Source organism: Phacochoerus africanus, chromosome 15, assembly GCF_016906955.1.
Source record: "Phacochoerus africanus isolate WHEZ1 chromosome 15, ROS_Pafr_v1, whole genome shotgun sequence".
Lineage (NCBI taxonomy): Eukaryota > Metazoa > Chordata > Mammalia > Artiodactyla > Suidae > Phacochoerus > Phacochoerus africanus.
In genome coordinates this window covers 48,870,640-48,885,894 of record NC_062558.1, presented here as the reverse complement: position 1 = coordinate 48,885,894, position 15,255 = coordinate 48,870,640, and the positions used below count along the sequence as shown (strand labels likewise).

The following is a 15,255-nucleotide window of genomic DNA, read 5'->3' as shown; positions in this document are numbered from 1 at the left end:
TGGTGAAATGGTGATGCCTCTTTGATTTTTGCCAAGTTTGTGTCTTCCATCCTGGGTTTTGGTGCTTGGCTTCCTTTGCAAGAGTGTCCTTGCAGGGTGCATCTTCTCTGAACCTATACAGTGTCAGCAGTGGGTTAGGCATATGGTTATACAGTGGATGCTCAGTACATGCTTCCTTCACAGATCTGCAGACTGAATAGTATGAAAGGAAGTGGAGATTAGGAAATGACCTGGCCAGGGTGGTTGAAGCAGACCAATTGCAAGGTCAAAATGGGTATTTATTGGGGTGTCCAATCAGACAATGCCTTCTTAAGACTATTTTTATGAAATATTCAGGGCTCAACCAATCCCATAGCCACAAACCAACTCAATCCCATTCCCTGTCCCCAAATGCCTGAATAGAAAACCTGGTTTTGGAGTTCCCTTGTGGTACAGTGGGTTAGAGATCTGGCATCATCACTGCAGTGCCTAGGGTTGCTGCTATGGCATGGGAACTCCCATGTGTGGAGGGCATGGCCAGAAAAAAAAAAAAAAGGAAAGGAAAGATGGTCTTAAAGAAGGCTCAAAAAGTGAAAACAGAAGAATAAGCACTGCGGGGGTCCCACACTGAAACTCTATTCTGACAGAACTAGTGCTCATCCATGCTTCCTCAAGAAATCTCTCTTGATCACTGAGACTTAAGAACAGTAGATGATGTGACAGAAAACTTAGGGTCAGGAGGACGAGAAGAATTCCCTCTTACCCAGCTTTGGAGTCCTTGAGGCTGACTGAAGGATCCGATAGGAGGTCTGGAAGTTCTTAGCGAAGGATAGACTCAAATCAGAGCATCCAGGTAGATAATGTTCTTTAAAGCAGAGGTCAGAGAGCTTTTCCATAAAATGCCAGATTATAAGTATTTTATTTTATTTTATTTTATTTTATTTTATTTTATTTTATTTTATTTTATGGTAAGTATTTTAAAGTTTATGGGCCATACAGTGTGTTGCAACCACACAACTACTGTTGTAGCACAGAAGCAGCCTTGGTCAATATGTAAAACCAGTGAGTGTGGCTGCATTCTGATAAAACTATCTGTGGACCCTAAAACTTGAATTTCACATAATATCACACTTCCCAAAATAGTATTCTTCTTTAGACTTTTTTTAACCATTCAAAAATATGAAAACAGTCTTAGCTACCAAAAACTAATGACCAGCTAAATTTAGGCCATGATCTATAGCTTGCTGACTCCTACCCTGAGGAGAGGTGATAGAAACATCTCAATATTTACCTGCTTTTAGGATGTCTGATTTGGGACTTCTTTCTCTGTTCTCTTGGATTCCAGATGGGTGCCTCTCTCTTTGCCAGTAACATTGGCAGTGGTCACTTCGTGGGGCTGGCTGGGACAGGAGCAGCCTCAGGAATCGCCATTGCAGCATTTGAATGGAATGTAAGTGACATCATAGGCTTTTTTCCTTTAAATCAAAACTCTATTTTGTAGATAGGATCATTTGTACCATACTTTAGAGATGGGGAGTTTGGGGTTGGTAGATGAAGACTATTACATGTGGAATGGATAAGCAATGGGGTTCTATTGTACAGTGCAGGGAACTATGTCCAATCTCTTGGGTCAGAACGTGATGGAAGATGGTAAGAAAAAAAAAGAATGTATGTATATATATATATACAAAAATTGAAGGAACATTGTAAATCAACTATACTTTAAAAAAAATTTTTTTTTGTCTTTTTGTCTTTTTGCCATTTCTTCTTTTGCCAGTCGTGGCCCAAGAAATGGCAAAAAAAGGGTCGAATCAGAGCTGTAGCCACCGGCCTACGCCAGAGCCACAGCAATGCGGGATCCAAGCCGTGTCTGCGACCTACACCACAGCTCACGGCAACGCCAGATCCTTAACCCACTGAGCAAGGCCAGGGATTGAACCTGCAACCTCATGGGTCCTAGTCGGATTCGTTAATCACTGAGCCATGACAGGAACTCCTAAAAAATTTTTTTTAAACTCTAGATGTGATTGCCCGGAAGTCTGTATAAGACAAATTCCTGTTTGGTTTGCTTTCTATTTCTTTTCCTAACCCACCCCTTGTCTGAGCTTCAGAGACTCCCCTGTGTGGCCCCATTCTGCCTGGGCCCTTCCAGTCACATTATTTTGTTCAAGCAGTTATTCCACCAGGAATATCATTTCTATAGGATTCAATCCTCACTTTCACTTAAACACCTTGATCATTTTAGCCATCACTTTTATCTTTCCTCCCTGAGCTATTACACTATATGTCTAGCTCTGAATTAGATGCAGGGAATTTTTAAAAATGTAAAAGAAAGATTCTTTTGAGAAACTTACATCCCTGTGGGGGAGACAGATAAACATTCACTATACTATGGGAAGTACAAGGAGAGAAGCATGCATGGAGTGTTGAGAGCTCTCACACAGGAGGGTCATCCTGTGTGATGATGATGTCTAGGGCTCATCATGTGTCCAGGGAGATTCTTGGTGCTGATGTCAAAAGGATGAATAGGACCTGACCAAGGGAGTGACTGTATAGTAAGGAATGAGTGATTTAGAGGCAGTAGATGGAATCTACAAGGCTCTGTGATTGAGTTCCTAATTCTTCTACATCCATCTCACCAGTCGAAGATGTGTCCCCCTTAATTAGATCTAAGATCTTTAAGCACAGGGACCATCTCCTCTCATGTTTCTCCATAAGACTTAACTGGGCACATGCTATAAATATTTCTTTTTTTTTTTTTTTTTTTTTTTGCTATTTCTTGGGCCGCTCCCGCAGCATATGGAGGTTCCTAGGCTAGGGGTCCAATCAGAGCCGCAGCCACCAGCCTACGCCAGAGCCACAGCAACGCAGGATCTGAGCCGCATCTGCAACCTACACCACAGCTCACGGCAATGCCAGATCGTTAACCCACTGAGCAAGGGCAGGGACCAAACCTGCAACCTCATGGTTCCTAGTCAGATTCGTTAACCACTGCGCCACGACGGGAACTCCAAATATTTCTTGAATTGACTAAGCTTTTCTGTTCTTTTTTCCTGTCCTTTCTAGTGCTGGTATGTGCATGTGTATGAAATGTCAGAGGGAGATGCTGATGTGAAAGAAAGTTGGATTACAGCAAAAATATAAAGAGACCCTCCCTGGGTAGAGTCAGAAAGTGACCTTGAGTCATTGCAGTAACTGTGCCCTTCCCTTGTTGAAGATTTTGCCTCTAGTTTTACTTTGGTAGCGTCAGGGATTCCAGAATGGACCCAGCTTCCACACATGCCCTATGGTCTGGGTTTTGTTTTTATAGTGCCATGGACTCCAGAAAGGAGCCAGCCTCCAGAAGCAGGGACAAAATGCCATATGGCCCCAGTGGGTGTGATTATCAGGTTGCCAAGAGTCTGGCTGTTTTAATCCATGACTTTGGGCTTCCTTAATCTCTCTAAGGCTCAAGTTACCCCTCCATAAAACAGGATTGTGCTTATTGCATCTGTGTCACTTGGTGTTGTGAGAACGGCATGAGCAATATATGTGAAGACTTTTTACAAGCATCAATGTTAATGTAAGATTACAGTCGTAGTAGTAGTATTTGTGGAGACTTGGTGGGTACTGGGAATATTCATCTATCTCTAAATGTCTTTCTCATTGGTTTGTCACTCTATATAGTTCTTGCCATTCAAGAATAATTCCTTTTGGCAAAGACCGTATCACTGACCAGTGGTCCAGATGGGCTCAGATCTCTTACCATCTCTCCATTTTTCACCACACATCTTTTGTCACCTCCTAAGCCCCAGGAAATGGTGGCCTCTGAATCATGGAAACAGAGGAAAGAGCCCACAGCTGTCCTGGGATCCAATCATACACTTTATTTTTAGTCTCCGAGGTTGTGAAGTGAAAAGGCCCACAAACCAAGCCTTTCGAATTTCACACTCTGTTCTTGGTTTCTTGTAGGCTTTGCTGCTGTTGCTGGTCCTGGGGTGGTTCTTTGTCCCCATATACATCAAGGCAGGGGTGAGTATCCACAAGTGTTCTTTGGCTCATCTGTCAGGCATTTGTTTATAGACTCATTCTTTCTGATCAGTCATGAAACGTGGGTGCTATCATTCTTCCCAGGATTTCTGGGTTTACATTTACATAAATCTACTATGTGCTGTCAGATGGCTCTTGAAAATGGCTGCAGTCAGCTCTCCTCTTTCTGATCACTATTGTGAGGGTTTGTATTTTCCCATATTCTCAACAACACATGGTATTTTCCTTCATTTTATTCTTTGCCATTCTGACATTTGTAAAATAGTTTTTTTTGTTTGGTTTTGTTTTGTTTGTGTTTTGGTTTTTTTGATGGCCACACCTGTGGCATATGGAAGTTCCTGGGCTAGGGGTTGGTGCAAAGTAGTTTGTTGTTGTTGTTGTTTTGTCTTTTTGCCTTTTCTGGAGCTGCCCCTGTGGCATATGGAGGTTCCCAGGCTAGGGGTCTAATCAGAGCTGTAGCCGCCAGCCTACACCACAGCCATAGCAAGGTGGAATCTGAGCCTCATCTGTGACCTACACCACAGCTCATGGCAATGCCGGATCCTTAACCCACTGAGCAAGACCAGGGATCGAACCCGCAACCTCATGGTTCCTAGTCGGATTCGTTAACCACTGAGCCACGATGGGAACTCCTAAAGTAGTTTTTTTTTTTTTTTTTTTTTAAATAAGGAATAGAAAGCACTGTAGCTCTGGTGGCTCTCCTTTAATCTGGTATTGAGAACCATCTGGTTCGCTGCTCTCCCTCTCTAAGCCTGGTTCCCACATTTATTCCTTCTGTAGCTGGTGCACAGGCTGTGGGATGCTATATCCTGGGATAAGTCCTGGGATGAGGGTACCTTCTGTCCAATAAACCTGCCAGTCACTATATAGTCCCCCTCTGTTTATCCTGGGTCCCTTCCAGTTCCAGGCTTGAACAACTCTGTTGAAGAATGCTCTCCTTGATTTAAGAATCCACACTACAGAACTTATGCATGTGTTATTGGCAATGGCATACCATTTTTGACAGGGTTCCACACAGTTTATGAGCCCCTGAGCGTTTCCCTTCCTGTGTTTGATAATATTACATAAATATTTATTTAACATCCTTTTATATTGGGGGGATGAACTCGTGAGCTCAATCTGCTATGAAGAAACCAGAAAAATGTGCCTTTTACACTGATTGCATAGATGATGTATTTCAGTAACGATAACCTCGGATTTTTCTCTAAATTGGGGTTTGATCTAACTGTCTTCTTTTCAGTAAAGATAATCACATAAATATACTCCCAACTGTATAACTGCAATTTGTTCAATTATCAATTTATTATGTGACCCTAATTGTAGTTCATTATTTAAGAGTAGTATTGTTTTTACTAGACTGCAACATTATTGGTGAAAATAATCAAAACTATTTGTTGAGTATCTAACATACATTTGGTGTCGCAGTGGGTACTTTACATCTACCTTCATATTAAAGTCCCATTTTACGGATGATAAAATGGAAGTTCAGAGAGATTGTCATTTACCAAAGGTCACACTTCCAGTAAATGTCAAATCTGGGAACATATCCCAAGATTGTCTGATTCCAATGATTGCATATATTCCAGTCCTGCTGCTTTCCCAGGGTGAAACCTCTGTCTTCCTGAGGTGCTGCACATAGTTACCTGCTCACAGGTGCTTAGTGAATGTTAAACAATCTGAACATGCTGAGCTCTGAAGGAGAATCCCTGGTGTCTGCCTCTGCAGGTGATGACCATGCCAGAATACCTGAGGAAGCGGTTTGGTGGGAAGCGACTCCAGATCTACCTCTCCATCCTCTCCCTGTTCATCTGTGTGGCTTTGAGAATCTCAGTGAGTTCCATGCCCTCCTGGCATATTATCTTCGTGAGGTCCTTTGATGGGGCAAAAGTGCTAAGATCAAGAGAGCCTTTATAGATTAAGCCTTATGGATGGTTTTTAAACTATGTGGGGTCTCTCTGCCAAGTTTTTATGTAGAAAAAGAGGAGTTTCAGAGACCCTGCATTCATAGAGTAAAAGAATTACAAGTTATGAGAGGCTCCTGAGTGTAAACCCACACTTTCATTAAGAATATGAAAAAATGGGAGTTCCTGTCATGGCGCAGTGGTTAATGAATCCGACTAGGAACCATGAGGTTGCGGGTTCAATCCCTGCCCTTGCTCAGTGGGTTAATGATCCTGCGTCGCCGTGAGCTGTGGTGTAGGTTGCAGACACAGCTCGGATCTTGCGTTGCTGTGGCTCTGGCATAGGCTGGCAGCTACAGCGCTGATTGGACCCCTAGCCTGGGAACCTCCATATGCCGCTGGAGCGGCCCAAGAAATGGCAAAAAGACCAAAAAAAAAAAAAAAGAATATGAAAAAATGGATGGACAGAAAGAAAAAAAAAGTCTCATTTAAGTAGCACAGCTATTTAGTAGTCAAGAGGAGGATTCTCTAGCCCCCTGCCTCCCCTGCACAATAACCTCTTTATTCTCTTTGTCAAAGCCAGGCCACGTTTACATTTTCCTTTTCATCTTAATTATCTGACATGTAGACCAGAAGGAAAGTGTTTTATATTATTATGCTGACTTTGCTTTACTGTACCCTATTTTATCACCCCTATAAAACAGATGTTACAGATCAGTGTTAAAAGGATTCTAAAGTTTAACAGTTCAATCCCTTGGAGATAATCATTGAGAAAAGAAAAAAGGAATTGGAAGATTCAGCAGCATGTTTAGAAAACAAACAAAAAAAGTTAACTCATTTGCTCCTCAATGTGTAGGTGACTAAGGAAATACTCTCCTGCAAGTTTATAGCCTAGGCAGTTCTTGAGAGCCAAAGCTCACTCTCATTATTGCTCCTGTGTTGAGGTGAGTCATGACTGGAAGCAAACCAGCAGCTTAGATTAGGTGGCGTGAGCCTTCCTAATGCAATGTGAGCATTTCCCAGCACTTATAAATTGTTGAGCTCTGGGTTGGGGGAGCAAGATTCCTGTGCACAAGGAGTTCACCATGTGGTTAAGGATATAAGAATGTCCAATGAAATAGCAATTTGTGACACTATATGCAAAAATATTAAAATGAGAGCTGAAATAAAGTATAAAGACAAGCACAGGAAATGTGCTATGGACACCCAGGAAGTGAGGTGGTGGTCCTTGCTGCATAGAACTGGAACTGAGGTCTTCTGCATTGGTGGGGAGTGCAGGGACTTAAATGAGCCCCAGGACAGGAGGGTGAAGAGAGCCCAAGGGATGCAGAGGAGCCTGCAGGTATCTGGGGCTTTGAGCTCACACATTCTGCCTCTGGCTCCAACACCTAGAGCTTTATGATCTTAAAGAGCACTGCAGGTGGGTGGGACTCACTGATCTCCATTCTCCTCTGGCCCTGAAGCCCAGAGTTATGACCCTAAAGAGCATGAACAAAGTGCTAGAGCAGAATGACAGAGGCCAAAGCAGACCCTGAGGGATGCAGGCTCCTGGCATGGATGGTTCCTGGTGGTGGGAGAGGATGGAATGTTGGGGAGCTGAATGGAGCCACAGAGAAAGCCAAGTGACTATGCAGGAGCTGCTGTGGTGAGGTGGAAAGATTCAGCGACAGGAGTCCATTTTTACCAACTAGGTTATGTTTTAAGTGATATTAATAATCTTAGACATGACCTTCTGTGTACTATTAGACTCTGATAACAGATTCTGTCCTGGTTAATTATTAAACAGATCAGTGACTTTCATAGTTCTCCCCTGCCCCAGGTTTTAAAAAGATCATCTTGTTCACTGGTTCTCAACCTCCAATAATACATCTACTGAGAGTCATTATATGTACTCAGTAAGACATCATGCACCTTTAACCTTAGACAATTGAACCCGAATGCCTTAAAGACATTTATGATACAAATTTTTAAATTAAGAAATTGGGAGTTTTCATTGTGGCACAACAGAAATGAATTCAACTAGGAACCATGAGGTTGCGGGTTTGATCCCTGGCCTCGCTCAGTGGTTAAGGCTCTGGCATTGCCTTGAACAGTGGCATAGATCACAGATGCAGCTTGGATCCTGTGTTGCTGTGGCTGTGGCATAGGCTGGCAGCTACAGCTCTGACTCGACCCCTACCTGGGAACCTCCATATGCCTCAAGTTTGGCCCTAAAAAGACACACACACAAAAAAGAAAGAAATTAACTTGGATTAAAACTGATTGTAACCTACAGACTTTATTGAGAGATGACAATTGTCCAACTAATGCCTTTAATAGCAAAAGAAAATCTTAGATTTTGAAATGCTTCCTATTTATGAGAAATATTTTAATGGCCCCCCCCATGTAGATTGGTATGAATGTGACAGCAATAAATGCAGACAGATGCAGGTACCATTCATGACAAATTATATACAATGAGTCCCAGCAGGTGATATCTTTTCTGAAATGGTAAATAATTTTTTGTGACTATCAAATTTTGTAAAAGCCCAATCTCCTCTCAATTTACACAGTAGTTGCAGTCCTTAAAAATCCGGTGATAACAAAGTTGCAGAAAGTACTTTGTGTTTGTAACACATAGTTAGATTCTAGGCTTCGATTATCAAGAATAGGCTTTTCACCAACATGAGTGTCTGGTGAAATGATAAAACATCAGGTTTTATTTCAAATTTTATGAGGGTAAAAAGCAACCATCTCCTCTTATACCTTTTCCAAACCCAAGTTCTACCAAAAAAAAAAAAAAAACCTAATTCGTCTGATTCTGAATCCTTTCCCTTACTTGGCTCATGCTTTCCTTTTCCTTAGATTTCATAATCCATCCTTATAATCACTCTTTATCACATAGACTCAATTTATTTGCCTGTCTCCCCTTTCATTAAACTCCCCTAGAAAAAGAGTTCAATCCTGGTTAAACCCAGCTTCCCACTTATTCTGTGCCTGTACCTAGAGAATTTATTTCCATGTTTCTAACATGCTTACATTCTATTTCTCAGGTTTTGGGTTTTGTTTTTGACATGGATCCTGGGAAGATCAGAATTTAGGGGACAGATCCAAATACCAGTTGCGCTGAAGAAATATCAGGGAATCAGGGAAGCAGACTTTGGGGCTACAGGGGCCCAGGCAGAGCTGGGTAGACATGATCTTGCATCTCAGGGTAAAATGTGAAGGGTGAGGTAATTATGAAGCAAATAGCTAGGACTCCCTGCTGGCCTCTGGACCTCAACCAATAGTCCTTTTATTTATGTTTCTTTATGACTTTCCCCTGGTCTTCTCAATGACATTCTAAACCATCCACAACGTTTTTTAGCTCCTGGACCTCTGTCTCTTAGAAAACCTCATCTCCCACTTAGTCTGGTAAACTTAGGCGTGAACCAACCACTCATTCCTCCTCCACCCAAATAACCTTATTCTTTCCTTTTTCCCACCACTCTGAGGATAAGGAATCTTCCCTTTTTATCAAAGTTCAGCCCCTCAACCTCTGCCTACTCTTGATCCCATCTCGTCTCAATGTCTCTAGCTATTTGCTTCATAATTACCTCACCCTTCACATTTTACCCCTTACTTTCTAATACCCCAAGCATGCTCAAGTATCTTCCTTCCTGACAATAGCCATTCCTCTATTCTGTGTCTCCTCTACCTACCTCTTTAGTCTTTATTATTGCTTCTTTGCTGACCATCATGAAAGAGTAGTCTACACAAGCTATAGTGTAGACATGTCTCACCTTCTGTTCACTCACTAGTTATTCCTCTTGGTGGTAAGCCCAATAACTGATCCTCTGTGGATGAGATCTGGCTTCTAAAGAGCTCACAAGTAGATTGCAGAAATGACATGTAGAGTTACAGTAAGTATTTGGGGGAAATCATCAGTGAAAAGCTAAGTGATGTGGTGCATGTTTCTTTTCCATCCTAACTGCTCCCTCTTTAGTCAGACATATTTTCTGGAGCCATATTCATCAAGCTGGCCTTGGGATTGGACCTTTATCTGGCGATCTTCAGTCTCTTGGCTATCACTGCTATTTACACAATCACTGGTGAGTCTGTTGCAAGTTTAGCTCAGTAATGCTCTCTTCTGCTCATCTCACCTGCCATTAGCACCCTCAGTGTTAGCTTTGTCACTGTCATGGTAAAGAAAACTTCTTATTCCATATTGTGATATTCAACCACAGACCCAGAAATACAATTAGAACAAAAGAAAACAGAATCCTCAGTATTGGGTATGAGCAGCTAATGATGTGGTGAGTGAAGTGGGGAAAGGGTGATTTGGCTCAGCTGTGTGTTTGGTACCCAGACTGGCATTTGGAATCCAGTGTATTGTATACATGGAAAGTCAGGATGAAATAGTGGCTTCAAACTGAGACTGGCAAATCCAAGGCAGGGCCCAAATGAAGACATGATGCCAGGGCACAGTGGTAGACTATGAACTGCAGAATCAGGAAAGGAGGATTGAGGCAGCTGCTTGGTTATGAGAGACGGTGTGTGGTAACAGTTCAATAGCAGCCTTTTGTGAACCACATAAACTGGTGCAGCGGCTTGTGCATACTAACTTATGGAAATTAAACTATACTAGCTCAGGTGGGAAAAATAAAGAAAAATAACACTTGGAATAATCAAGAAAGCTCTGGAGCCATTTTAATACTTTGAATACATTTCAGAATAAGTGAGAGATAAGGGTGTGAATCTCCTATTTTCAGGATCTGTCTTGTTTCCCCATGCCACTCTCGTGAAGGAAATTCTTTGCTGACTGAGACTGTGAGCCTAGAGTTGAAAGAGAAGTCATTGTTGTTTGAACACACTGCAGCAAAACACAAGTCAACAACTATATCTGGTTCTTGACTAATGAGACAGTGATACATTCCAACACCAAAGCAAAATGGCTTTCCCCAGTTTTTTTGAGAGCAAGTATTATTCTAAGTGGAGTGAACTGAGGGATTATTAAAGGAAACTTTCATGGTATTAAAACTTGGCCTTTCCCCCTATTTAATATTCAAAAACTCACACAACAGGAGTTCCTGTCGTGGCTCAGTGGAAATGAATCCGACTAGCATCCATGAGGATGCAAGTTCAATCCCTCGGCTCACTCAGTGGGTTAAGGATGGGCATTGCCTTAAGCTGTGGTGTATGTAGGTCTCAGATGCAGCTTGATCTGGTGTTGCTGAGACTGTGGCATAGGCCAGCGGCTGTGACCCCTAGCCTGGGAACCTCCATATGCCTCGGGTGCAGCCCTAAAAAGACAAAAAAACACAAAACAAAAAAACTCACACAAAGATGGACCTCTACTATATTTCTCAGAAACTTTGAGTCAAGTCAAGGCAAGGCAAGGGATATGGAGGATCAAAGAGAGACATAACTACTAAGGAGATAAGGATGACAAGAGGAGCTTGTGGCCCTTCTAGGAGCTTTTGATATGTTTTTGCTGAGTTATTTCCAGGGTTTGGATGGAGGAGAACCTGGAAGTGATGGCAAATAGATGAGGATAAAATGTCCTTGTTCTTTTCTTTCCACAGGTGGCTTGGCCTCGGTGATTTACACAGACACCCTCCAAACGATCATCATGCTGATAGGTTCTTTTATTCTCATGGGGTTTGGTAAGTGGTAACAGTGTGAGCAAGGCCCTGAGGCCAGAAATCAAGGACTTGCATCTGGTCAGTCTACCTGCTCTTTACTACTGCTTCCCAAGTCTATCGGGTCACATTTTCCAATCATTTACATAATTCACATCATTGAAATGTCTACCTAACTTCTTCCTTGCTGTACTATCTCAGCATGAAAAAGTGAGGGAGAAGAACTTTACCGCCTTTAAAAAATTACTGCTCAGGGAGTTCCTGTCGGGGCGCAGTGGTTAACAAATCCGACTAGGAACCATGAGGTTTCAGGTTCGATCCCTGTCCTTGCTCAGTGGGTTAACGATCCAGCGTTGCCGTGAGCTGTGGTGTAGGTTGCAGACGCGGCTCGTATCCCGTGTTGCTGTGGCTGTGGTGTAGGCCGGTGACTACAGCTCCGATTAGTCCCCTAGCCTGGGAACCTCCATATGCTGTGGGAGCGGCTCTAGAAAAGGCAAAAAGATTTTAAAAAAAATTATTGCTTAGACAAATTTCTTTGTTTAATCTTAATATTTTTGTGTTCAGAATGGACAAAGTTAGTACCATTGGGTTGATAATTTTTATGAAAATACTGTGCATTGGATTCAATTACATTTACACGTACATTTTCATTTATATAGATCTGCATTAAATAAAGGATTTAATATTAAGAAAGTTTTAGATAACTAAATATAAACTTCATTATGACTATTTCAGATGGAAATAATTAAAGTACATTACTTACTCTATTGTTAGACTATACAAACATAGGTTGGATTTTCTCACTTAGTAGTATCATCAACTAATTCATTCTTTTAAGTCATGCCAGCAAACACTATTGATGAATCTAATTTACAGCTTGCTGATTTTTGTTTCTTTTTTTATGGTGTTTGTTTATCTTTGCCTAGAAAATCCATGTACACAGTAAAAAGGATGTAGGGTGAAACCAAGTGTCCTTTTATCCCTCTCCTGACCAGCAGCAACCCTGTTCTACCACCTACTCAAGCTACACCAAATACAGTATTTCTGAACATACATGCACCTAGTTACAGAACTTAAAGGTGCACACAGCAAAACTGATATAACTGCAAAGACAACAAATCCACAATGATAGACAGTGATTTTAACAGAATATGGATGCTATTAGCCACATATGACTATTTAAATTTAAATTAATTAAAATGAAAAATTCAGTTTCTCATTTGCCTAGCCATATTTCAACTGCTAAATATATGGCCAGTGGTTACCATGTTGGACAGCACAAAAATAGAATATTTCCATCATTACAGAAAATTCTATTGTACAATGCTACTCAAAAAGCAATTGCTAGTACCAATTCCTTGTGAACTTTCTACTTAAGCCACAATTTCTATTTTTTCTCATTCATGGTTCTTTGGTTTCTGGCCCCAGTGATGCACACTCTGGCATCAGCCTCTCTAAGATTCACTTCTCCTATCCTTATGGGAGAACACTCATCTCTTGGGTCCCCCATGTATTTCCATTACAAACCATATTTCCCTTATCAGAACAATTTCCTTGTATTGTCTGTATCCTCCACTAGGTTGAGTCTCTGCCTTGCACATTCATTTTGCATATAATGCTGGCACAGTGTTTGGCACACAACAAACACGTTAGTGCTCAAATAGCTAATGAAGTAAACGGTCAACCTCAACTCTACAAATGTAGAGTTGTAATGTCTACCAGTCTACAAATTCATGCTGATGAAATCTATATCACTTGAACCAATACTATGTTGTCTCAAATGCCTGGGCTTATTTTTCTAGGGTTCTCATCCATTGTGATTCCTTTCTATACCTAACTTTTCCAGACCCTCCCAGGGGGCTGAGTCTCACCATTTCCCTTCACCACACTTAATCTGCTGCCTCCAATTTCTGCTTCTTATCCTTCCAAATTTTTATTGTAACACAGGTATAATATAGTATTGCACCAGAAAACCAGAGTGTGTGTAAGGTCTGACCAGCCAGGCTCTGGAATCAGGAAGAAAGACCATAACTTCTGGCCCTCTCAGATGAGTTGTGGTTTTCTGATGTCTAATTCTGTTAGCCTCATTTAGCTTATCTTCAGGTTTTTTTCTGCCTTGGCTTGTTGTGAAACATCAAATACCAGTCTTTTGGATAACAGTTTAATTTTTACCACAAGGCTAAACACTAAATCAAAATTTCCGAGAGCACCATAAGAAGAAAAGTTAAAAAGTGATTTGCTTTATGTACTTTGTGAAGGGAAATCTGATGGCATGGCCAGTGCCAGTAGAGGTACTAGAAATACATGGATCCTGGGAGAAGGACTTTGAGGATTTGACCAGGCTGATTGGAGGTATTTGGGTACCTCCACCACAAGGGAATAATTATGAACACAAAGTGTCTTGGATTTCTGTGAAACATTTCATTTTATTCAATGCCTTTCCAGCTTTTGTCGAAGTCGGAGGCTACGAGAGTTTTACAGAGAAGTACATGAATGCCATCCCAACCATAGTCGAGGGGGACAACCTGACAATCAGCCCCAAGTGCTACACTCCTCAGGGAGACTCCTTCCACATTTTCCGAGATGCTGTCACTGGGGATATTCCATGGCCAGGAATGATATTTGGAATGACCGTCGTAGCTGTGTGGTACTGGTGCACAGATCAGGTGAAAAGTGTGTGTGTGTGTGTGGTGTGTGTGTGGTGTAGATAATTTTATTGTTCCTTTTCTTCTCATAGAAAAACATCTAGTTTCTATTTCATACACACATATGCGCATGATTTAAAGAGTCAAACACTTCTAGAAAGCTTGTTATAAAAAATAGCTGTCTAGTATCCCAGCTCTCTACACCATTTACTGTCTCTCAAAAGCAAACAACTTCATCTCCTTAAGTATTCTGGATTCTCTAAATCCTTGTACTCAGTGTATAGTTCATGAACAATTGACATGGATATCACCTTGGAGTTCATTAGCAATAAATGCTCTTACATGCCAACTACACCCACTGAATCAGAACTTGCTCATAAGCCTGAGCCCCAGGTGATTCAAATAAAAGTTTGTATGGCTCCCTCTTAGTTTTCCAGTTTTAGGGTTTTTCTATTGGCTTCCTATAATTAGAAATGAGAGTTTAGCTCTTTTAATTTTCCACCCTCAATCTCCCACAAGCACACCTCCTGTTCTTCCATCCTCCCAATAGATATAATTCAAAATTTTGGTGAGTTCTGCATTCAATGCTTCAATTTTTATAGCTACATAAATATAACTCACAGCTAAGTTACATGGTATTATCTGGTTTCCTTTAGCTTTTTCTTTTCTCTAAAACAAATAATTCTTTTGTTTTTGTTTTCATTTTTCCTGATAATTTTTCCTGATTAAACAACCCTCTGTAAATTGCCTGAATCTCCTCTCAATATTTGCACACCCATCAAGTATTCTACCAGTTCTTTCTCTAGCTTTCTCCCAGAGCCTTTCACCTCTCACAGACTGTCAGGTTGTCCTCTATGCTTGGTTCCTATCCTAACCCAGAACCCCTTTCATTACCATGTTTAGGATTTCCTTTGCTTCATTCTTAGGTTATATTTCCTATTTTCAGTATTCCACATCATCGTCTTTCTTTGTGTAATCCTTCTTTCAGAGCAATTGAATTATCCAGTAAGTTCCTGAGAAAGATAGGAGGTAAATGTATTATGATTTTGCATGTTTGAAAATGTCTTCACTCCAACTCTCCCTAAATTGATACTCTGGCTA

General features: G+C 41.2%; 1 protein-coding gene across 9 annotated transcripts in view; it reads left to right on the top strand.

Moving 5' to 3' along the window:
* LOC125116370 (solute carrier family 5 member 4) overlaps positions 1-15,255 on the top strand; it is a 231,698-nt gene that overhangs the window by 200,135 nt on the left and 16,308 nt on the right. For all 9 annotated transcript variants that reach the window (XM_047761549.1, XM_047761552.1, XM_047761550.1 and 6 more), the window contains 6 exons: positions 1,325-1,429; positions 3,931-3,990; positions 5,734-5,838; positions 9,874-9,979; positions 11,453-11,533; positions 13,955-14,175. In XM_047761549.1, the coding sequence (XP_047617505.1) occupies positions 1,325-1,429; positions 3,931-3,990; positions 5,734-5,838; positions 9,874-9,979; positions 11,453-11,533; positions 13,955-14,175 (678 nt within the window). The remainder of the gene's footprint in view (positions 1-1,324; positions 1,430-3,930; positions 3,991-5,733; positions 5,839-9,873; positions 9,980-11,452; positions 11,534-13,954; positions 14,176-15,255) is intronic.